Source organism: Mercenaria mercenaria, chromosome 4 (genome assembly GCF_021730395.1).
Source record: "Mercenaria mercenaria strain notata chromosome 4, MADL_Memer_1, whole genome shotgun sequence".
NCBI classification, from domain to species: domain Eukaryota; kingdom Metazoa; phylum Mollusca; class Bivalvia; order Venerida; family Veneridae; genus Mercenaria; species Mercenaria mercenaria.
The window spans coordinates 80,605,377-80,630,986 of record NC_069364.1 but is presented as its reverse complement, the minus strand read 5'-3'; the positions used below and the strand labels follow the sequence as shown (position 1 = coordinate 80,630,986).

Sequence of the window (25,610 nt, the reverse complement as noted above, 5' to 3'; positions counted from 1 at the left end):
ATTCAATATAAAACAAGCGTAAAATGTCCTACTTACGGGACTTACGGGGTTTTATTTAGTTTGTTTATAGTTAAAGGTAAGAAATAGTTCACGTATCCCGTTGTCATAATACAATTACTCACCTGAAACCAGATTTTAGGTGATATGAATGCAACATAAAGGGCTTTTGTTGGATGTTGAGCATTTACATCCTGTTGTTGATGAAAAATATGTTTTCACGTTTCGGAATTTGGCGACTAAATGATACTCGAAACAAAACATATATAAATCTTGCTAATTAATATTTACAAATATAAAACATGGATAAATTTAATCACGCTTAATACACTAATTTTCGATTGTTTCATTTGCTTTGAAAACGCCTTGATGTTATCGTCTGCTAAAAATACCTATACAAGATACAAATAATGTATAAAATTACAATGTGAAGTGTTGGTGGTCTTTAAACTATGGCTCCAAATTTTTGTATGTAATTAGTGTGTCAAAAATGTTTTAAGTTCACCTGATCACTCGACGTACATCGTCCGTCAAGTCGTCTGTCCAAACTTCTTTAGGTGACATCTACTCTGAAACTACAGGTCAGCATTGCGCCAAACTTGGTCAGTAGTATTCTGGCATGGTCCTCTGTCAAGTTTATTAAAATCTTTTAGCTAGGCCCCTTTTTGCTAAAAAATAGAAAAACCTTTAAACGACTTCTTCTCATGAACCGCTAGGTGGATTTTCAACAAACTCAGTCTAAGGTTCTCTCCCAATTTGATTCTAATGGAGGCGCTTGGCCAAAAGCTAGAGCTAAAAATAGAAATACCTTTAAACGACTTCATCTCTTGGACCGGTGGATGAATCGTCATCATACTAGGTCTGTAGAATCAGTAAAAGGTATTCTCATTCTTCTCTTCAAAAGGGGACACTTTATCATCATTATAAGGTCTCCTCTAAGTTTTGTTCAGATGAAGACGATTTTCCAGCTTTTCATGGTGGAGGAAGACCCCAGGTGCCCATCCGGGCATTATTTCATTACGAGCGGGCACCTGGGTAGAACTATCGACCTTCCGTAAGCCAGTTGGATGGCTTCCTCAGATGAAGGTATATACGCCCCGAGTGAGGCTAGAACCCACATCGGTGAGGGGCAAGTTATTTGAAGTCAGCGACATTAACCACTCGGCCATGGAGACCCCCAATAAACTTTGTAATTTTCATCAAAATTTGAAAATCTGGTTGACAGATGAATGAACGGACAGACTAATGGAGAAAAGAAAATTATATACATGTTTTCGACATTGTCTACAACCTATTTACCGATTTTCATTTTTTTTTACCTTTTCAGTGATCGTAGAAAACACTATATTTGTCATGTGTTTATATATATATACTATGTTTTTTTGAGAATATAAAATTTCATCCAGTTAAACTCCGTTTTGTCATTGATTAGTTTATCCTAGTTCAACCCGTGTCGTGCATTTCAGTCCGGACCGTCAGGGGAGGGTAACTACGGTCACGGATTGATACTAAGTTTATCCCAGCTTTATTATTTATGTACGAGTTTCTTTCCTTAATTATTTCCAGTCTATCATTGACAAGATTCATGTACAAGCGAGTACAATGTACTTAAGTTAAGAACAAAATCAAAGACAGTAATAACAATCTACTATTACTTCAGTTATACGCCAAAGATATCAAAAGATATCGATGCTCTTAAAAAAAGATTCAACAACGACATGCTGCAAGTCACGGTTTTCACGAGACTAACTCGAGAGTGAATGGCTGCGTGACTGAAATGTTGTCTATACAGCCTACAGAACAGAGGACATCAGGCAATATAAAGGTGCCGGCAATTAACAAAAACGGTGCTAAACAAAAGACGTATCTGACTTAAAATCATTTTAAAGGTTCTTAATGCAGCGCCTGAATGGAATAACTAAGAAGAGACTGTTGCGTGCGTTGAAACAGTGGAGTCAGCTTTTGCACATCGTTTCTGAGTGACCATGACTCACCCGACACCTTAACCTTGGATACAGATACAGAGAAGTACGGTCTAAAGATTCACTACCGATTATCTAGCCACATCATTTTACTGCGAGAATTGAGCTAATCTTGATGAGTGACCTAAGTACATTTCTTAAAGTGATGTAAAAATAGACTTAGAAAAAGACATAACAATTACTTAGAATATTTTATACTTCAAACAGTATACCAATATATAATTGCTTAACCGACAAACTCAATTTACGTCATTCATATTCCTTCTCCGACAGACCGGTGAGTGCACGTCTCGAGAAGGCACAGGGCATTGACGGAACAAAGTCATAATTTTATTGAAAGTGGCTAGGGGTCCGGTAGCCGGACCTTTAGACCCGGAGTCTAGAGGTCCGGTAATCAATATACTTCTACTGTTATGTACTGTGTTACCAGTGTGTGTGATAATAGCCGGGGAAAAGTTTTTTTGCATAAAGTTGCGCTTATTACGTTTTTTATTGTAAATATTTTTGTAAACAGCTCTCACTCGAGTTGGAGACATACTGAATATGAAATTTTATCGGCGATTTCCGTAAGTCATTGTTATTTACTCTAGCAGTAAACGAATTCAGCATGAACGCATATCAAGTCTTAAATACTAAAGTAAAACGTAAGTTTATTATTTCAATCCTTCAATCCCGAGAAAAACACTAAATTGATAAAAGATTATATTAATACGCACAAATGGCTATTGATAATTTATTAAATTCGCGATCGGTGTTTTTCTCGGTATTTCCGGTCACTTGCAAATTTTATGTATTTAAAACATTGAAAACACAACGAGTTCATCACCTAAACGAAAGTTTCCTGTCTGAAAATACCATTTTCAGTATTCATTAATCATATTGATTACCGGGCCTCTAGACAGTCCTACACGGTTATCGGGCCACTGCCTTTTAGTGGCCTTTTTCTGTCAGTGTCTTCTTCTTCTTCTCCTTCTTCTTCTTCTTCTCCTTCTTATTCTCCTTCTTATTCCAGTACTGTACATGGCCCACTCTCGAGCATCGTCGTACAAGTGAAACTTTACAAGGTGGATGTGAGGCGCAAACAAGTGCAGGTTAAAATGGTAAAATCGCTGGTGTATTTACATTTGATTACAGACGATGCCCGCCTTGAAAGTGGCTCCTGTTAGGTGAGCTGGCAGAGTGTTCCATAACCGTATACTGGATGGAAAGAAGGAATGCCGGTATGAATCTGTTCTGCAGAAGGGGACCATGAATCTTGTAGTGGCAGCCCTATTGATGGCAGCTGAGGTGTGGTAGTGGGAAGCAGGGTCTATGTCCACAAGGCCGTACACAATACGGTATACCATGATGGCCTTTGCGTACCATCTACGCTGCTCCTAAGTCTGCCAAACTAGTTGGTTGATCATGTTGCTGGTGCTGCTGGTTGTGTGGTAACCACCAGTTACAAAGCGGGCGGCTCTTCGCTGGCTGAATTCACGTCTGAGTGTGGGGATCCCAGGCTGGAGCAGCATATTCCAGTATGGGCCGGACCAGCGACGAATAACATCCATCCTTTATGTTACTTGGACATCTTTGTAGGTTGCGGCGTAGGAAAGCTAGGCTGTTGTTTGCTTTCTTGACCACTGTCTCAGTATGTGGTTTCCAGGAAAGGTCCTCAGACAGGGTTACCCCCAAGTACCTTCCAGTCTTTGCAACCGCTAATTTGTGACCGTGATAATGTAGGATGCACACGATGGGTTTCTCTTGCGGGAGAACCTGATGATTTCACATTTGCTGGGGTTAAAAGACATATGCCAGTCCTCTTCCCATTTCTAGAGTCGGTACAGGTCCTTCTGTAAGGTCAAGGAATCCTGCGAAGACCTAATATTCCTGTACAGTAGACTGTCGTCAGCAAAGAGTCTAGTAATGGAGGAGACTGTTGCTGGCATGTCGTTAATGTACAGGAGAAAAAGGAGAGGACCAATCACGGACCCCTGAGGGACACCGGAGGTAACAGGTGCAGGTGCAGATGACTGGTTCTCAACGACCACTTGTCGGCTCCTGTCTGACAGAAAACTTCGTATCCACTGGAGTACGTTACCCCGGGTGCCATAGTGATGCAGCTTGTACAATAACCGCTCATGGGGTACTTTGTCAAACGCCTTGCTAAAATCGAGCAAGATGGCGTCTATCTGCTCCCCGTCATCTAGGGCTGCAGCTAGGTCCTGGATAGTGAGAATGAGTTGGCTCTCACAGGACTGCCTTTTCCTCAAACCATGTTGTTGTCCTGACCGAAACCGGCGGGAGTGGCCCTAAAGGGGACCGTTTTGTGTGAAAGAAGCTACCTTCACATAGCTAGATGCTATACTGTGCCTGAAAGGGCGGGTGGACCCTTATTAAGCATAAACACCGACTGACTCTCTCGAGCTTATGTTTCTTGTAATGATGTTTTGCCGACTTTAAATAAAATTTATTGTATTGTAAAATAGACAACTTTAGACAACTTTATTTTACTCGGATAACTGCAGATATGTCAATGACAATGACAAACGTTTATTTGATGTATCGGCCACCGGCCCAAAATCAAAATATGCATGTATATACAATCAACAGAATACATTTATGTAATACAGGACGTAAAATTATACAAAATTGTAAATTCGTGACTCTATTTCATAATATAAACCTATAAACGTGTATATTCTAGTTTCATATGTATAGTACATATTGCTTTATGTAGGCAGTGGAACTAAAAATACAAACTTCAAGTAGGAACTATCTATTTTAAATATATGTGTAGTTAACTGCATCAAAGTACGTAGACTGAAAAAAATATTAAAATATCATTTTCTGAAAAAAAGTTATTTGAGCTGAAAAAAATGATCCCGGGTAAAATATTTGGAAAAATTGGAGACAACTCCACTAAGACTTTATGGTAGGCTTAGGTGGCTATTTACCTAGTACAAAGAGCTATAAAAATAAATAGATTGGCAACTTGAAAGGCATATAAAGCAAATCTCGCCAACCTCCCGTGACAAAAAAACGAGATCTCGTTTACCGGAAGTGGCGCTTTCTCCACGCGCTATTTTGTATGCGAAAGCAATTATTCATCGGTAAAATAATTATCACCGTATGACCACGCTTCTTTCGATGGCAAAAAAAAACGTGTACTTCGTGTCTTAAGACCATTTCACATTAAACTAATTTTGTTTTAGAAGCTAACATGTATTTTAAATGTAGTTTTAAAGGTACAAATTGTAACTCCATGCTCGCCGATGTTTGTTTTTAGTAAGATAACGCCGAATCACGCTCTGACACGAGCTCACGCGAGATTACAGCCAATTTCCATTCTGTGTATTTTATACTTCTTTGCCTAGTACCTCATGCAAATTATTCACTTTTTACCTCTAGGCAGGGAAAAAGCATGCATAATTGCCACAAGGTTTAGCAATCTGAATAGAAAACTGTGTAAAGATCAAAGTGTGACATTTTCTGTGGTGAAATTTGTCAACAAACAGACGATTTTTTTGAAAAAGTCAAAACCCGCAGAATTTCACAAGGTAAAATATGTTGAAAAGGCTACTGCTGGAAAGAGTACAATCTCTACTACCCATATATATGCGTCAAAGTATGGGAAAAATATCTAGAAATATGAGAAAATCAAAGAAATCAATTTCAGGACTGTTAGATGCATAACTGTTTTGTCATGCATGGCACTTAACAAAGATAGGTTACTTTTCCACTGCACTGATATAACATGGACAGGATTAGGATTAACAAACGGTGTTCACTCAACAATGTCACTATATAAACAGATTGTTTCCCTTGTGTAAAGAGGGCTTAGGGTAAGTCTCTACATAGTATGCGTACATTGCAACATTTTTATTGTAGTTTCATTTCTACTGCTCATAAGAATAATAAATGAGTGAACATTTAAATTGTTATAATATTTCCTTGGAATATACTTTGCTCTTAAATTCTGTAAACAAGGACAAATCAAGAGAAAGTGTATTTCATTTTCTATACCAGTTCCACATAATTTACATATACGTTCATTTTTGTCAACATTGTTATATCGTCCTCTCTCTATCTCAAGCTCATGTGATGAAGTCGGCGTAGCTGAGCCAGACAAATTTACGAACATTTAAAACATCTAAGTAAAATTCATGTCTGAAAACACTTTTATACATTCTGTACGATTTCAATTGTATTGTATTGTACTGACCGACTCCAATTACGTACTGCGCGTGTTAGAACGGTAAAATATTTTTTATGTCGTATTCTAATGCTAAATTTTGTCGTGTCTTAAACATCTTTTGGATGCACAAAATTATCAAAAATTTAACGTTTTTTTTATGTTTATGTAAATCTAGTTTAGTACATATATTGTATTTTGATCATCTTATCAAAAGTTTTGATTGTATTTCTCATCAGAAGGCAAATAACAGAGAAACGCTTTTCTTACACTGAGGAAGTTGCACATTGCTGTCTATAGACAACAACAACAACAACCCAAAAAAACATTTCGTAATTTTACTACATTTTCACAAAGAAAGGTGACTACGCGGCCATACAGGAGCAGATAACTTGATAGCACAAAGTGAGATCAGTAGGTTGAAAAATAATCCCTTAGTTTTAAATAACTATGTGTTGTTTGAAATTATTTTACTGCTCTACATGATGCTGACAGCTGTCATTCCTTCGTAAAAGGTTAGGCAGTGGCTAGAGAACCGGAATCGGTTCCCAAGATCGGAACTTATTCATCCGGAACCGGTTCTCTAAGCAAAATGCCGTGCATAGGCTAGGGCACCGGAATTTTATTTCTGTGCATAATACTGCCGAAATCCACTTTGTTTCTTGGTAAATGTCATGCATAATAATATGAAATTAGGCGCTGCCTATCTGACGGGAAAACCTAGTGATGGTGATACGGATTCTTTCTTTTTTCTGCATTAAATTGTTCTTTTTGATATTTTCTGTTTGGCTTTCAGTTTTGACAGTAAGCCTGATGGTTTTGCTATTGTTATAAAAATAAGAAGGGGAAATGTTTTAAAAAGTTTTGTTTAAATGAACATAGATCTAATCATTTCTTCAAATGTATCAAGACTAGACAGACAATGGAAAATAGTGTTCATGAGTTAAAGATAATAGTGATATTCGGGTGTACAGAATCTAGTCCCAAAATGCACCATTAGTTGTACTGATGATAAAATAGAGAAAAGTGGAAACTTCACATGTCGCTCAACACGACAAAAACGAAACTGTTGCATAAACCCGGACAGATAACGAGGGATTTTTTACCTGTCACTTTTTTATTTCTGCAAATTGTTATCATTTATTGTTATCAAAATAATGCTTTTGCTGAAAACTTTACATAATTCAAATTTATATTTAGTAAGCTAATTTTAACTCACACGAAGTGAGCACCGGAAAGGGATATGTAAAATGGGGGCTGTACGAACATTGATAAATTCGAACACTTTGTCATTTACAAAATTTTCCTCATAGTATTAAATATGGTGCAACAGTCATTCAAAAGTGACCCAGTATCAGGCCTTTATGTGTTGTCAGTGAGCATGCGTAAAACACACTCTTCCTCAGTAGTTTTGGATAAATATTTTAATGCAAGTCATTTAATATTACCAATTTTGTTTCTGTTTACAACGATCATGCCTTTGCTATCAATTTGTTTCTCTGATAAAAATTTCTGAATCCGGGAATGCACATATTCTTTTCAGTTCAATTGTTACAAACAAATAGTTTCTAAAAACGACAACAAAACAATCCAAAAAATAAAACAAAACAATTTACACATTATGCCTGTGTAACATCACATTCAATATCATCTTGTTCTGATATTCTTTTGTAGTATAGATACCGGAACTTACATAATCCTGCCACCTAAACACGGACTATTTTAATTCTTTTAAATGCCATTATTGTCAAATGAAACTCTTTTAGGACAAATTGTGTTCCACTAATACAGCTATGGTAAAACTCGTGTATGTGAGAATGACAAACAACCATTTACTTGTAAAGTTCTTATTTCAAATTCATTGTAAAAAGTTCTTGATCAGAATTTTATATACAGTCTAACCTGTCTTAAGCAGCCAGCCAAGGGAAGCAGACAATTTGGCCGCTAAAGCCAGGTGACCGCTGACCGGAGGTGCAGCCAGTATATGTATTTTTCAGACTTCTGACCAGTCTATAGCCTTTAAGCCCATTTCTTTTTGGGTTTTCCATTATTATTTTACCAGGATACAATGACGTGCATTTGCCTTCGCAATACGAATGGTCTTCTTAGCAATCTAAAACTCCGGCGTGTTTTCTTTACTACAAAAAATTGTTACAGACAATTTTCCAACTTCAAAACAAGTTTGTTTACAATTTTCGCCATTTTGGTAAGGGAAGCTACTCTCGGCGCTTATTGTCTACGCTAAATCTAAGATTGCCGTTACGTTCCGTAAAAGATAGAGTGGTTTATATTTTTTTTCAAACACAATTAATTTCTTATAAATTTAATAGTATTTTGATGACAGAAGTATAAAAAATTCACAAATATTATGCTACTAATTAGTTATCGAGTATTATCTTTAACCGAGGTCAAACTGTGAACAACAAAATTGACACGAGGTGACAGTGTGACATGCTAATTACCGATAATTACTGGCCATTTGATCATAACAAAAGGGGATTGGTTATCAGTTTTAATTGAGAAGCTCATGTCATTTTGTCGTTCCTGTGGTGAAGTCCCGCGAAACTTAGCAACCACGTGCTTCTCAAAATCGGGTATCTTCGGCGATTATTGCCTAAAAATAATTGGTTTTGGAAGAAAAATGGCCGCTGAAAGGGGTCAAATACGGCGGTCGGGAGGCAATTTCGGTGGCCGCTGGCCGCGGACGGCAGGTGGCCGCTGAATAAAGTGATAAAATAGAGGAAAATCCGTCGGGGGCGTCATAAAATGGCCGCTGAACGGAGGTGACCGCTGATCGGAGGTGACCGTTAGTACAGGTTAGACTGTATAACACAAACACTCTTGGTCGAAATTCAATTTAATTTACCTAACTGCTAACAGTCTGGGACCTTTTTTTGAATATGATTAAGGTTAATTTCTTAGCTTGATAGGGATCGTAGTGAGCCTCTCAAGTTTATAGCCAACATTTTTTTCCAAGTGTAATTTTGCTAAAACTCTAGTCAATGAATTGACTTTTAGAAAGTAGTTGCAATGTATGTGAAAGATTGTGGAAGGGAGGGGAGATAAGCAATATGGATATATGCTTTTCTATGCCTTCGAATATTTTGTTCAAAATTTACAGACAGAACATTGGTTAACTATACTTATTATTGATTTATGTTCCAGTAATTAAAAAAAGTGTGATAAATATCAAGAAAAAAAATTAAATTGGGTCTTAGCTAAAAAAAAAAATTCACGCAACCTACGAGATTCGAACTCGGAACTCACGCATGGAAAATATGTGGCCTAACCACTGAACCACAGAGACTTTTGACATAAATGTGTGGTAAAATTATGTATATAAATAAATTTTGTTAGGACAGCGTATCTATATTCGTTTTACATTGACCTTTTTGAAATTATTATCTTTTCTACAATCAAAGAAATAAATAAACAACGGTTTTGTTATTCAAACAGTGCAGTAATGTAGCTTACATCATAATTCATTATTGGAAACAAAAAGCAGGCCGCTTGAATCATCCATAAAATCGTTTCATGAAGAAACCCGAGTAACACCGATTTCTATTGATACCGCGAATTTTCAACTCGATAGAATTATTGCTTTAATAATGCGGCGCCCGTTTGTTCATAAGAAATTTTATTTTATCAAATGTCGTCCTGAAAATTATTTATTGCGCAAGCACGGCAGCAGGTCCGGTAGAATTATGGGAGAACAACAACAACAAAACCGGTGAAGGTATAGAACTTATTCCCAAGTTGAACGGTATATAGGTTTACTTTGACGTATATACACGTACACATTATCTATAGACGGAAAAACCTTCGGTTTTCCCGTATTATTATCTTAATTAATTTTACCATGCCCTTGCATTTATCTGCGTTTACTGTCTCCCAGAGTGTACTCGCCGCATATATACCGTGTCTCCCGTATTCAAATGATAATATGAAAGTAGGTGCTGCCTAAAAGGCAGAGCTCCCATGAAAAATCACCAGTGCCCGTTAAAAATTAAAGGAGTGGTGCTGGAATTATCTGGAATTATGGATTCGTTTAGGAAGTTTATATTCTAAAGATCTATTAAAATTATTAATGATAATTCATGATTTCTGAATGCATGTTTTAGACTGCATCAAGATTAATTCTCAACATGTGAAAACTCTACAAATATTCTGTATATAATCAAAAGAAAGTTTGGTATAGATTAACATCTGCACCAAGATAAAAAAAAAAAAAACGTATTTGAATAATTTCTGTTATTCTTATTAAAACGCACTGCATCAACAATTTTACATAACTTATTATCATACTGGAAACCAGTCACAAAATGATAACTGCTTCAAATTGAAAAGCTTGAACTTTGAAAATTTCAAACCTAACAGAATCTCATTAGGCCAATAGCCAAAGGAATTCTGTGTCTTTGCGTGTGAATGTTGGGCAATGAGGACTTAATGTAAAAAGTTAATGTTCCAATTCCAAATTTAATTACAATAGACTTTAGTTATACAATATTTTCAAAACTCATAATAATACAAAAAAAATGAAATAAAAATTAAAAAAAAAATCTGGTCCAGGTGAGGTTTGAACTCACAACCTCTGAATTACAACCCCAACTCGCTAACCACTAAACCATTGTGGAGTTATGACGTCATGAGACAAACATAAATATATATAATAAAGTTCAGTAATGGCAGCCTGACAAAAGTCGTTTCAAACTGAAAATATTGTGTTTTATTTCTTTTTTTCTTCGTAGAAAATGTATTTAGCATTAATTTCTTATTATCAAACGCTCATTTGCATTTTTATTCAATATTCAAAGCAGTAAGCGAGACGCTTTTGTCAACCGTAAACGGTAAGCGTCTACTGACGTCTTTACTGATTAATTACTATGTGCATAGTGTACTTGAAAAAATCCGAACAACTCCGATTCCAAAAAGTACCACGAATTTTCAACTCGATAGTATACACAGTTAGATCTCTCTATTCATTTTATTTTTCATACGTTTAACCGTAATGCGATGCTGTCGGCGCCGCTTTGCGGCGCCGGTAGCTCTGCTATAAACTAGTACGAATGAATGCATGAAAACTACTTTGAAGTTTTTAAATGTTATTTGCTTTAAACTTGTATTATGTTTAAATTATTTAAATATAAAATAATATTGGTTTGTATTTGCGTCATTACATGTTTATAGATGAATAAACTAGTTTAATTGCCCGTAAAACTTCATACATATTCTTTGATCACTTTAAATACTGGTTTGTAACACCTCGGCATTTCACGTTCAAAGATATGTGATCAGTACTGAAATTACTTATTTTGTTTTAATCGTTTTTTTTTTATTGTCTTATACCTTTTAAGTTTAAATTTCAAGTTTTATTCGGCTCCAGTGTCGACGATTTCGCATTCATTCGTACTAGTTTATTTTATCATTCCAATATGGCGGACAGTATGCGGCGAGTACACTTCTGGAAACACAGTAAACACAAATAAATAAAAGGGCATAGCTTGCTGAAATGGTAAAATTAATTAACTGATTAAGATAAGAACATGCACATGATACTTACCAAAAGAAACAAAGTGGATTTCGGCAGTATTATGCATAGAAATAAAATTCCGGTTCCCTAGTCTATGCACAGTATTTTGCTTAGAGAACCAGTTCCGGACGAATAAGTTCACAGTCTAGGGAACCGATTCCGGTTCTCTAGCCACTGCCAAAAGATCATCGTAAATTATTTGACTGTTCCTTGTTGATTACCATCTCCGTCCCCCCACCCAAGACAGTTCCCCCTAAGACATCCCCTCCCCCCTCAAGACGTTTTCTTCCCCACCCCTAGTCAAAATAATTCTATGTTTAGATTGTTTTATATTTGTGACGTGGCAATCTGAACGTCAAAACTTCGAAGGTCCAAAATAATGGAGGATTAATCACAGTACACAGTCATGTAAAGTTGTTAGTTTTATCGCTGGCGCATTAGATGCGATAAACGTTAATTATGTACAGTACATACATCGGTTTAAATCACCAGAAAATTCGTAATTTTGGAAATTATTTGATATTTTTTTACATAAATCAATGAGAAATTGAATCCCGTTTTGATACATGTAAACTTTATTTGAGTTTATGGCCAATTCGTGACATAATCTGCATTTAAACTTATTGCGTGTAAAGCGTCAGCAGCGATAGAAATTTCATAACTATTTGATTTATGCACGCATTGAGTGTATAATATAGTTTAACCTAGGTTTAGAGAGTACCATTCAATGCGTGTGTACGTTCAATGTGGGAGAATTAATGCAGACCATGCTCAGTTACATAAAGCTTCCAAACGATTCAGATTTTGTTTACGCTAGTAAAAAGTCATTGCATGCATTTCTACAATTTCATATACATTTTTATACGCTTAAAAATTATCAGTGTATTTGCATTATTTCAAAGCGTAACTTACGCTAATACGCATCTAATCTGGATCCCTGTGCCCATATGAAATAGTTGTCTCAATATTTCCTAGGATCGTGTCAAATTAATTAGATAATCTATAAATTTACAGATTTTTTTATCTGTAAATTTTCAGATTGTATATGAAAACTGCCCAAATTACATTTAATCTCAAAACCGCAGCTTGAAATTTATTTATTTACCTATGGTATGCATACATAAAGGTCAGATGTAAATTTCAGTCATTTCTGTTGACTTCAATTTTTCTGAAAATGCCATAAAACTCAGTCAACAAAAATGGCTGAAACTCACAAATGACCTTAATTTATGCATATTTTAAATGAACCAAATAATTTGAAGCTGCTGTTTTGAGATTAAATGTAATTTCAGCAGTTTTCATACATACAATCTGTAATTGTATAGATCGAAAAATCTGTAATTTATAGATTTTCTAGTATAAATTTACAGATAATCTGTAAATATACCACTTTCTTAGACCTGTTAAGGGGCTTTACTGTTTCTTTGATTTATAAAGACCATTTATTTGAAATAAAATTCTGTCGCAGAAGCTAATGAACAATATAACGATTTTTAACATCGTATATATTTTTGTACTCAAATTTCCATTTTGAATTACACTAGAATGTGCCAAAAGAGTCATTTAAATCAAAATGTTTCTCAAATAAGCCCCCCTATGCCCTCCAGGGGAAGAGGAAGTCGCTCCTGCTCTCTCCCCTTTGCTGCCATTGACGTCCCAAATTTTTCTTACAACATGCCTTCCAAAATTTCTGGCTAGAACCGTTATATAGATATACTTCAGCACCAAGATGAGGAAAAAATTGAATAACGTTCTGTATTCACTGCAGAGAGAACTACTTCTCTCCGCTGGGGGCGCCTTGTAAGCTTCTGGTGAAAGTTTTAAAATCCCCCACTCTGTGTGAAAGTATACTTGTGTTATTGTAAAGCTCAATTCTCGACAAGCTCAGTAATACAAAAAGTTAATTGTACTATTAAAATGTAGTTGATCTTGTTTTTAATACTTCGGTAGCTGAGAGGTCCGAAATATAGATTCATCCAAAATTGAAGAAACTGCCATGGTGTCAAAAACTTTAGATAAGTGTGCTTTATTCTGTAGATGAAACACTAATCACTAGTGTTGACAGTCATTATTTTTTTTATTTTATTTTAGTTTCAGCACTTATTTTGTGCCTGGTAAAGCAGTTTGCTGTTGGAGCCATGAGTGATGCAGATGCTTTTGAAGAGGAACTTGCTGAGGCCAAGGCAGTCATACCAACCTTGGAGGGTTTCACACTTGTAACATGTGTAGCAGCACAAGTCAGAGCAGGTTATAAGTAAGTCTACATCTAAAGCTCTTGTTTTAATCTTTCATTGTGTCTTTACTAAAACACAAAGAGCTGTAGTTATGTTCATTGATCTGTGTATTGTCAGAATGATTTTAATTTGTTTGATAATGGCATTTGAAACATTTTCCTTTACATGCAAAGCTCCACATATTAAGATTAAGGTCAAAGGGTATTTTTACCCCGGGTATTTTTAACCCTGGTCTTTTTTTGAAATGAGCCGTGCCATGAGAAAACCAACATAGCGGGTTTGCGACCAGCGTGGATCCAGACCAGCCTGCGCATCCGCGCAGTCTGGTCAGGCTCCATGCTGTTCGCTAACAGTTTCTCCAATTCCAGTAGGCTTTAAAAGCGAACAGCATGGAGCCTGACCAGACTGCGCGGATGCGCAGGCTGGTCTGGATCCATGCTGGTCGCAAACCCACTATGTTGGTTTTCTCATGGCACGGCTCAAATGATATTTAAGAATTTCTGAAGGGTAATTGCAGATTTTTCAGTTCTATTAAAGGTACAGTATTTGCTTATTTACATTGTGACAAAACGTTCAATCACAGTTTGCCTGCAGATTATGGTAATAAAATTTTTCATGAGTGATGAATACATATCAATTTGTGTTTTACAAATGCATGTATTGCATTTAAATTTATTTGCAGAGATTATGATCTGCTATATCCAATGGAGGTTCAGTTACCAACTCTTTAAATTGATTTTTAAAATGGCAGCTTTATCATACAGTTTGTTAGATTTACAAGAACTTAACTGTATTGGACAGATAAATACAAGTTCAGAAATTTTTAGCTTGTATTAACTAAGTGTCAAGAATCAACTACATTTTGTATCCTTACCAGTATTCTGTTAAATGGTCATCTTTAATCATTTCACTCTGTGGTATACATTCTTTTCTGATTTACTGGTTGTACCAGCCGAATATTAACTGCATGGTATTTTGTTGTACAGGAAGACAGATCATAAGCAGCTGAATGTCATATTACAGTTTCCTGCTAAATATCCACATGAACGTATTGTCACTGAACTTACCAGTAAAACACTATCAGAAAAATTACTTCGTGGGCTAGTCAAAATGTGTGATGAAGAGGCGAAAAAGCTTGTTGGCCAAAAACAGGTGAAGAATTTCATGAAGTAGAGCATTATTGAGGTTTTATTTAATAGGGTTCAGAAAAGACCTTAATGCTAGACCTTGAAAACTCCTTGAAAATGTCTAACAAACTTGTAAATGTAAAAACTTGAAAAAGAACTTGAATTTTGACAAAAAGTACTTGAATTTCACCCTAAACACATTGAAAAACCTTCTGACAGCATCTTGCTTTGTGGAAAGAATAAATTGACAAAAGAAATAGAAACATGAAATTAATTTTTGAAGAAACCTTAATCCTGATGTGCAACAAATAGCAGTGATAAGTAGCGGTATATGACCACATTACGTAATAACTTACACAGAGTGAAATTTCTGCTATTACCACAATTTTGGAAAAAAATGATCAAATTTCTAGGGACTAAGATTTTAAAATGTTGTTTTAAAAAAAATAATCTTTACTAAAGTGGAATTCTTGAAAAGTCATTCAAAAGTTCTTGAATTTCATCCAAGATGTTCTGTACGAACCCTGTTTAAATATATAGTCATTATAGACATTATTGTGATTATATTTTATTAAAGATAATACAGTTGACACTCAATATCTCGAACTCACTTATCTCAGAATTCTGGTATCTCCAAGACATTTTCAAGTCCTGTCCCAAAGACACATGCTCCAAATATCATTTGAGCCATGCCATGAGAAAACCAACATAATGGCTTTGCGACCAGCATGGATCCAGACCAGCCTGCGCTTCCGCGCAGTCTGGTCAGGATCCATGCTGTTCACTAACAGTTTCTCTAATTGCAATAGACTTTGAAAGCGAACAGCATGGATATTGACCAGACTGCATGGATGCGCAGGCTGGTCTGGATCCATGCTGGTCGCAAAGCCACTATGTTGGTTTTCCCACGGCATGGCTCATTTTAAGTTTAATTTCAGTTATCTTGAAGTAAGACATTTGATCCCTTGAAATTCAAGATACCGAGTTTCAGCTGTATATTGCCGTAATTAATCTGAAATAAAGAAACTTAAGGTATTAGGCCCATAATAGAGTACCTTCTTTTTGAAGAATATTCAATTCCTACCATAAACCTACTTTGACTGCAATTTTAAGGGGGCGTAGGTTCAAACCCCACTGGGACCAAATTTTTTTTTCTTTTTTTTTCCATTTTTTTCTAGTAAGTTTTCACTTCTTTTAAGACTTGTTAATGATTTATTGCATACAAATGGGAAAAACATCATTTGATAAGCGATTTCTTGCTGTTCAAAGTGAATTTACCTCTGAAACAGAAGGGGTATAGTTAGACATCTTTAAAAATACTGAGTTACATATGGTAAAAGTTCTTTATTTTGCCTTCAATCTTTAGATTTCATATTGTGGAAGAAATGTAGGTAGGTTTTACTTCTGCCCCAAGGTTATTTTTGAATGAAACGAGCAAAATTCAAAACAGACCCACAGCATTCGACCTTAATTTTTCAATGTTGGAGTGAGAATGCTGTCACATTAAACCCGTTTACTTGAGGCACCCTAAAAAAGATTATATTGATAGTTTTATTTTAAGTTTTATATATGTTTACCAATAGTTTGAAGTTTCTTTCATAAAAAATAATGGTAAAATGAATTCTCTGTAAACGTTTTAGATAAAGGCCATCACTTTGAAATTTGTTCCCACTTGAGCTTGAGGAAATACCATTAATTATACAAAATTTATAAAAAACGGCATGGTAAAAGTTTTTAAAAATTTGCAATACAATGTAAAGCAAGGTCAACTGTAAGAATATACCAAGAAAATTCCATTTCTTAAACATTACTATTAGGGGCCTAATACCTTAAAGGAAATAAACTTGTAACTTGTTTAACTGTATGTGGAACCTCATTTTTTTGCGTAATTCTAAAGAAGGTAGGTTAAATTTAAAAGGACAGCACAGTCTGAAAAATAAAATGAAAGAAAAATATTCAAATGATACACTGTTTAATCAAAGTGACTTTTATTGACAAAGACTTCATCAAGCAAAAAATGACCTTCTGATAGAAAACTGGTGATGTGAGAAGATAAAAGCAATTGCTGTAATTTCTTGTTTTGACTTGGAATTTCTTGCATAATGAACTTTATAGAAGTTTACTTTGTCTTGTTGAAAACTGTAGTGTTCTACAGGTCTTCAAAAATTATCAGATCCTTTAATTATAATGCAGCTAATTTCAGTACTGCAGAATTCGATACTTTCACAAGACTTAAAGCTTGCTATATTAAAATTTGTATTGCTTCATGAGGTAGAATATTCTCAGTATAATGTAGATCTTGAGAAATACAGTGTTATTTATATGAATTATAGCACATTTGCAAATATTTGTTTTCATGATATGAGCAGTTAGAGAATACATTGAAAACAAATCCCTCACAAAAATTTCTGATTTTACAGTTATCAGATGTTTCAGTGGGATGTTATTTTGTATAATTCCAGATTTTACCTGTTATGAATTTTGTACGAGAATTTGTGATAAACAATCCACTGTGTGTATGCAGTGAAGAAATTGCTTCAGTTAAAAAAGATTTTATTGGTGAAAAGGATAAAATGAAGTTAAAACAAGATACGTCACATATCCTGCTGAAGGTCGTTCAAGAGCAGTACTTTATGAATCTCAAAATCATGGTGCCGGATATTTACCCATTGGAACAAGTTGCGTAAGTAAAACTAATTTGTTTCTCTCAGATAGTTCTTATTAATTTGAAAAAGAAAGACAAACTGTGGGTAGTTGAATTGCTGGCCCAATATTTGAAATGCAGTCATTCAAGGAATAGCAAAAAAATGGTACAAAAGATTAGTGTATGTTATATAATCTTACTACCTTGGTTGCAAAACAAACAATGCTTATTTTTAAAATTATTTGGTACCATGCAGCATAATGATCTACCAGCTGAAATATTATCTTCAAGATTCCAGGGTCTGCACAATACATGCCCAAATGAAGGAGTTTCTGAATGAGAAAGCACATGAAATCTGTAGACACACACAGGTTATGTGTAGGTACAGGTGGGGGATATCTCTAGCTCCTTAAGAATGGAAGCTGAAATACCATCGTAAATGCAGTGTTTTATTACATAAGATTTGTATAATATAATATAGTATACATTGACATTACTTTGGTTATTAGCTGTGCAGAACAGTTTGCCACCATTTGCGCCCTAATGGAAGTATTCTGCAAGACATATTACCACTTTAGGTCCTGGCATGAGCGTGACAATCTACCATTTGGTGCCATACTTGCGCCAATAAACAGTTTTATCATATTTTATCTAAATTTTACAATGAAAGATATATTAGAATTGGAATAATTTATAGCAAAACTGTGAACACTATTTACACACTTGGGCAGTTATATGTCATACAAAATGATTTCTCTTGGGCTGCACCCTCGTGCAATTATTACATCAGATGTATAACTTCCCATTGTGCATAAATAGTGCTAAGACACGGTTATGCCATAAATTATTTCTTAATTTTGCATAGATGCCTTTAGAAGCATACTGATCTGTTATTCAGTTGTAAACAACTTTACACCTCATTTTTTGTCCAATTTATTTTAGGATAGAGGCATCGGAGAGCAATTTTCCCAACCTGTTGAAAGTTTTCTTTGTAGGCCAAGCTGTTGAAATAGCAAGAAAATGTGTACAGCCTCCACTTAAACCAAATAAAAAGTGAGTAATGAAGTAAATAATGAATTATGAAGAACCTTCTTTCTACAAATAAATTCTGCTATTCCACCACAAAGCTAATTGTTAAAAAGTTTAAAGATATAGCTTTGGATGTGACATGCAGTGCAAAGTTGTCTTATATGAATATATTGTCCAACCATTTGGATCTTGCAATTACTCAAAAAGTATTCAAGCTAGGTTCATAAAACTTGGTGTGTTAATAGAGGGCAATATATAGATTATGCATGTACATGACTTATGCTTGTAGGGCAAAGGTCAAGGTCACTAGTGAAGGTCAAGTACAAATTGTTTCCGCTTCATAACTTTTATATGCATTGATGGATTATCTTAGCGCTAGGCACAAACATTCACCATAATGTGACAAAGTGTCATGTACATGATCTATGCTTGAAGGTCAAGGTCACTTTTGAAATTTAAGTAAAAAGTGTGTTTGTTTCTTAGCTCCCTAAATGCCTTCAAGCATTTTAGTTCTAAAACCGTTGCCAACAACCACAAGGGACGAACACTAACAAAGTTTTCCACTGGTAGGGAACTGCTGTATTGCCAGTGCAATACTTGGTCACTTGTTCATTCTGACAAGGCAGTTGTTTAGTCTTATTACTCTATTAGCTCTAATTTCCTCAGATATACCTTGTTTCACTATCTAGCATAAACATAGTTTAGTGCAATGTCTTCTCTGACAGCTTTTGTTTCATTTATTTACTTGGGGAGCCTGTCGTACCTGAATGGTTAAGCCTTCTGACTTTTAAAGTTTAGTGACTTTTCTTAGGCCTGTCAATGCCTGAATTCATGCACAGAAGGGTACCAGGCCAGTCAATGTCTGAATTCATGCACAGAAGGGTACCAGGCCTGTCAATGCCTGAATTCATGCACAGAAAGGTACCAGAGTAGTAAGATTTTAATCCCAACAAAGCAAAAAAAAAGAAGATATGACTGTATATTGATGGAGTATAAGAAAGAACCACAACCATGGATTTCTGATTCAGCAGACATACCTTCCCTGTTCTTCAGATAGGACAGAAACATATCTGTTGAAATTTCAAAGCAGACAGAACTGTTTCTGCTGAACATTTAGGACAAATAATACCTTGCTTTCGTTTTGAACAGGTTTGAAAATAACTTTAGTTGTGCTGTAGAATTACTACTGTGAAATCATTAATATTTGTGGGGGACTAATTTTTATGGATTCATGTTGAGTCAGTCCATGAAATTTATCCAACAACAGTAAAATTCAAATTCAATTTTTGTTAGATTTGAAATCCATGATTCATATCCCACGAAATTGAAGTTTTGACCAAACCACGAAATCCATGCCCACGAATAATGATTTCACAGTATTAACCTTAAGGCCTCTAATTTCTAAAAGGAAGCTCTCATTTAATTCGGCAATACCATGTATATTCAAAAGGTTTCACTGAAAATTACTGATAAATAGTGAACAGTGCAGACCATGATTTCACTGTCGCAAAAGAAGAATCATTGCACCAGCAGGCTAAGTTATGGGAGAAGCTTTGTTCTACTTCTTTAAGATCACAGGATGAGTTTTGTCAGCCTTGAATTTAAGAGAGAAGATTTTAGGCTGCCTTCAAATTTTAATGAGAGGGGTTTTGTCTGGTTCATCAGAAATTAGTTTGAGGGGCTCTGTTTTGCTCCTATGTACCCATGTAATTAGTCTGAATATAAGCATATGATCAGGATGTACTGTGAAAACATTAATATTCGTGGGGGACTTATTTTCGGGGATTTCGTGGTTGAGTCAATCCTCGAAATTTAATCCCAATGAACAAGTAAAATTCCCATTAATTTTATGTTCAAAAGTTGAAATCCACGAATCAATATCCCCACAAAACTGCTGTTTTGACCAAAACCACGAAATTTCATGCCCACGAAATTAAATGATTTTACAGTATAGTATACATGTAAAATTGGGTAAAAATATGAGACATGTTTTCTTCAGAGATCCACCATTCAAGCCAAGGGCTTCATTAAGAGAGGTGTGTGAGTTTTTGATCAAGGATTGTGTAAAAAGATATCCATTGGAAAATTGTCCTTGCTGTAAGGACAGGGTAATGCTACGTGATCCAGAGGTAGGAAATAAAAATATCCTTTGAATTGTTTGATAATGCAGTTTTTGACTTTCTGATTCCATATACACTGTTTAATTAGAGTTGATCCAGAAGTAATGTCACTACACCCATTGTGCATGTATTCATCATAATTTTATTATAGAAATTTTATCAAAATGAACACAAATTAAATTATGATTACACAGGTAAATATTTTTAGCTCACCTGCCACGAAGTGACAAGGTGAGCTATTGTGACCACTTGATGTCCGTCGTGCATCGGATGCCCATCAACAATTTTAAAAAAATCTTCTTCTTGAAAACACTGGGCAGAATTGACCAAACTTCACAGGAATGATCCTTGGTGGCCCCCTTTCAAATTATTCAAAGAATTGAATTCCATGCAGAACTCTGGTTGCCATGGCAACCGAAAGGGAAAAACTTTAAAAATTCTTAAAAATGGTCCTAAGCAAAATCTGTTCCAAGTAATTACCCCCTAGGGTAAATAGAGCCCTGCCCTGGGGTCCCCAGTTTTATATGATTTATAGAAAAACTTTGAAAATCTTCTTGTCTAAACCACATGCCTAGGCTTTGATATTTGGTATGAGCATATCTAGTGTCCTCTACCAAATTATTCAAATTACCCCACTGGGTTTAAAATGGCCCCGCCCGGGGGTCCATAGTTATTAATGAGTTATATAGGAAAAATTTAAAAATCTTGATCTCTTTCCAAACCACAACACTTAGACCTTTGATATTTGGTCTGTAGTATTGTCTTATGGTCCTCAACCAAAATTGTTCAGATTGTACCCCTTGGGTGAAAAGAGTCCCTGCCCTGGGGGTCCCAAGTTTTATATAGACTTGTATAGGAAAAAGCTTTAAAAATTTTCTTGTCTGAAACCATATGACCTAGGCTTTTGATATTTGATATGATGCATTGTCTAGTAGTCCTCTACCAAAATTGTTCAAATTATGCCCCTGGGGTTAAAAGAGGCCCGGCCCTGGGGTCACTTAGTTATTATGTGAGTTATATAGGAAAAATACTTAAAAAATCATCTGATCCTATTTCCAAGACTCTTTAATTATAATTTCCTGATGACCCCAAGTAATACGATGTCACTTGACTGTGACCTTCACCTACTTTCTTGTTTTTTAAGATACATCCTTGAAATTTTGATGACATACACAGTTTTGCACACAAATTGTAAAACTGAATTTCATTGACCATGAATGTGACCTACTGACTTTCTTAATATTTTATCATCAGTTTGACATTTGAAACATGTAGCTCATATTACTCAGGTGAGCGATCCAGGGTCACCATGACCCTCTTGTTTCCTGGGTTGTTTTGTTTTAAATGTAGAGAACTAGGAAGTTCACCCTTGACGACCTTTCAGCATACACAAAATAGCATTTCTTTTATAAACAGGAAGAAAAAACAACAAAACCAAAAACAGTCCTCGATGACATCATAAGAGCATACCTAATGAAATTATAATGATGTGAAGTTAAGTCTTTCTGCATTCAACACTGAAAACTTATATGGCTTCCATGCAGGTTGGGGCCTCCATGGCCGGGTGTCTGACTTTGAACCACTTGCTCCTCATCGATATGGTTTTGAGCCTCACTCCAGGCATTTGATTCTTCATTTGAGGAAGCCATCCAGCTGGCTTATGGAAGGTTAGTGGTTCTACCCAGGGGCCCGCCCGTGATGAAATAATGAACATAGGGGCACCTTGGGGTCTTCCTCCACCATCAAAAGCTGCAAAGCCGCCATATGACTTATAATTGTGTTGGTGTAATGTTAAACCCAACATCCTCACTGGTTAAAGTTTGCAATGTAGTGTTAAGGTTTTTAACTGTTTTTTGGCCAAAATGTCAGTTTTCTGACACCATGTCAGCATCACTCTTACCATGCTTTCTGTGCATGTTGATATCTTTATGAAAAGCAGTAAATTTTTATATTTTCAAAAAAAAATTGTAAACAGATCAAAGTAAGAAATTTTGTTGTTTTCTTTTCATTATACATGTTATTATGGCTCCAATGACATTACTTCTGGATCAACCCTCTTGTAATGACTTTGTAACTCTCACTAAAGCTGAAGCAGTGTAATAATAGAATACTCAATCTGTTCTGTTCTTCTATCTGTCTGCTCATCTACTCTCTTTTCCAAGTTTTCAAATTATTGTCAAGCCTGCTTGCGGAAGTGAAGACATAGTCGTCCAAGTGGCTGTTTGGTGTTTTTGTGTACGTGCATGCATCTGTGCGTATGTGCGTCCATCCACATTTGTTTGTCCAGACCGTAACTTTGACATGCATGCAGCAATCTTGTTTATATTTGGCATGAATGTTAACCTCAGTGAGACGGATGTGCAAGCCTAAGTTCCTATCTCAAAGGTCAAGATCACAGTTGGAGGTCAAAGGTCATGTCAGATCTTGTCCAGACCATAACTTTGACAGGCATTGAGGAATCTTGTTTTTATTTGACATGAATGTTTAACTCAGTGAGACGGATTCTCATGTACAAACCCCAGGATCATATCTCAAAGGTCAAGGTCGCAGTTAGGGCTCGACATGCGTATGGGCATCTAGTTTTGATTCTAAAACATGGGTGCTAGACTGCATCATCATTCTTATGCCCCAGGTGTTGACCTGAGAGACGTAGTGTTTGAACTGTCTGCCCAACCGTCACACTTGGGTATTCGACCTCTCCTACACCTTCATTCCAGTTCAGATAGAACTTAATGTAGGCATGTGGATGTTGTTGGGATATTGCATGACAATTCTTATTCTTGTGTAATAAACCCTTTTTAGCTCATCTGATTTTTTGAAAAAAAATGATGAGTTATTGTCATCACTTGAGCGGTTGTCGGCGTCGGCGTCGGCGTCTGCGTCGGCGTTGCCTGGTTAAGTTTTATGTTTAGGTCAGCTTTTCTCCTAAACTATCAAAGCTATTGCTTTGAAACTTGGAATACTTGTTCACCATCATAAGCTGACCCTGTATAGCAAGAAACATAACTCCATCTTGCTTTTTGCAAGATTTATGGCCCCTTTTGTACTTAGAAAATATCAGATTTCTTGGTTAAGTTTTATGTTTAGGTCAACTTTTCTCCCAAACTGTCAAAGCTATTGCTTTGAAACTTGGAATACTTGTTCACCATCATAAGCTGACCCTGTACAGCAAGAAACATAACTCCATCTTGCTTTTTGCAAGATTTATTGCCCCTTTTGGACTTAGAAAATCAGTTTTCTTGGTTAAGTTTTATGTTTAGGTCAGCTTTTATCCTAAACTATCAAAGCTATTGCTTTAAAACTTGCAACACTTGTTCACCATCATAAGTTGACCCTGTACAGCAAGAAACATAACTCCATCCTGCTTTTTGCAAGATTTATGGCCCCTTTTGGACTTAGAAAATATCAGATTTCTTGGTTAAGTTTTATGTTTAGGTCAACTTTTTCTCTTAAACTATCAAAGCTATTGCTTTGAAACTTGCAACACTTGTTCACCATCATAAGCTGACCCTGTACAGCAAGCAGCGTAACTCCATCCTGATTTTTGCAATAATTATTGCCCCTTTTGGACTTAAAAATCATTTTCTTGGTTGAGTATTATGTTTAAGTCAACTTTTCTCATAAACTATCAAAGCTATTGCTTTAAAACTTGCAACAGTTTTTCACCATCATAAGTGGACACTGTACATCAAGAAACATAACTCTATCCTGCTTTTTGCAAGAATGATGGCCCTTTTTAGACTTAGAAAATCATGGGTAGGACAATATTTCTATTACACAAAAAAAATCAGATGAGCGTCAGCACCCGCAAGGCGGTGCTCTTGTTTGACTTTGAAATATTACAGCTGCATTCAGTAGTTGTCATAGAAAAATCTTGTAATTTTGTCAGCTTAAGCATGTCTGTATAAATATCTATATTCTATACCAAGCAATAGTTTATTTTATATTACAGGAAGTAGCAAAAGACCCAAGGAAAAGAGTAGAGCGTGTATACTGCGGTCATCTTTATCATCATGGATGTCTTGCAAAATACATGAAAACTCCACCATTTAAAGGTGATTATAATATTTTGTACGAGTCCATTGATGAAAACACAAGGCATATAGTGTTTGAATTCTCTTTTCTTAATTCCATCCGTCCATCTTTCTTATATATTCAACTCAGATTCAGATTTCATCCAGTTCAAATGAAACTTGGCATACTTAGCAGCATCAAGTGGACTTTCAGTTTCTATCCAACTGAAATTATATTCTAAGGAGACGACAAGCATTAGCTAACACAGCTTTCTGTCCAGTTCATCAATTGTTACTTTGCACTTCCTCTGTAGCCGAATGTCGGAGCATCGGCTTCAGATGTGTGAGGTCATTGATTCGCTCCTTGACTGTGTCATACCAAAGATGGACTATAAACTCCCCTACTTGGCGCTCAGCATTAAGAGGATAGTTTTATAGGACTAATAAGCCTGGTGTCAGTATAATGTGACTGGGTGGGATATCATGGCATGTGGCTGCTGCATAATATTCCATTGAAGCAGCACTATAAAGTTGAGCATTGCGCTCATTGCTACAAGTTGACACCTTCATGTACATGACTGAAAAATTGTTGAAAAAGATGCTAAACTGAAACACACACACACTTGACTATTATTTTGTAAATGTTCCATGCATTGTTGAAAGAAAATGTGTGTAAACTAAATTATATTTGCTACCATATTAGATAAACAAAAATTCTTTCTATGCTATTCTAGTTGATACAGTGCTTAGCCATATAAAT

The 25,610-nt window shown here is 35.8% G+C and overlaps 1 protein-coding gene across 2 annotated transcripts in view; it reads left to right on the top strand.

The window, feature by feature from the left end:
* Positions 1-6,313: 6,313 nt before the first annotated feature.
* LOC123552276 (uncharacterized) overlaps positions 6,314-25,610 on the top strand; it is a 28,260-nt gene continuing 8,963 nt past the window's right edge. The window contains exons 1-7 of one of the 2 annotated variants that reach the window (XM_045341807.2): positions 6,314-6,558; positions 13,775-13,937; positions 14,904-15,069; positions 17,507-17,727; positions 18,631-18,741; positions 20,717-20,846; positions 24,790-24,892. In XM_045341807.2, the coding sequence (XP_045197742.2) occupies positions 13,822-13,937; positions 14,904-15,069; positions 17,507-17,727; positions 18,631-18,741; positions 20,717-20,846; positions 24,790-24,892 (847 nt within the window). In that variant the 5' untranslated portion in view covers positions 6,314-6,558; positions 13,775-13,821. Of the gene's footprint in view, positions 6,568-13,774; positions 13,938-14,903; positions 15,070-17,506; positions 17,728-18,630; positions 18,742-20,716; positions 20,847-24,789; positions 24,893-25,610 lie in introns of both variants that reach the window. The other variant, XM_045341806.2, reaches the window with a different exon arrangement.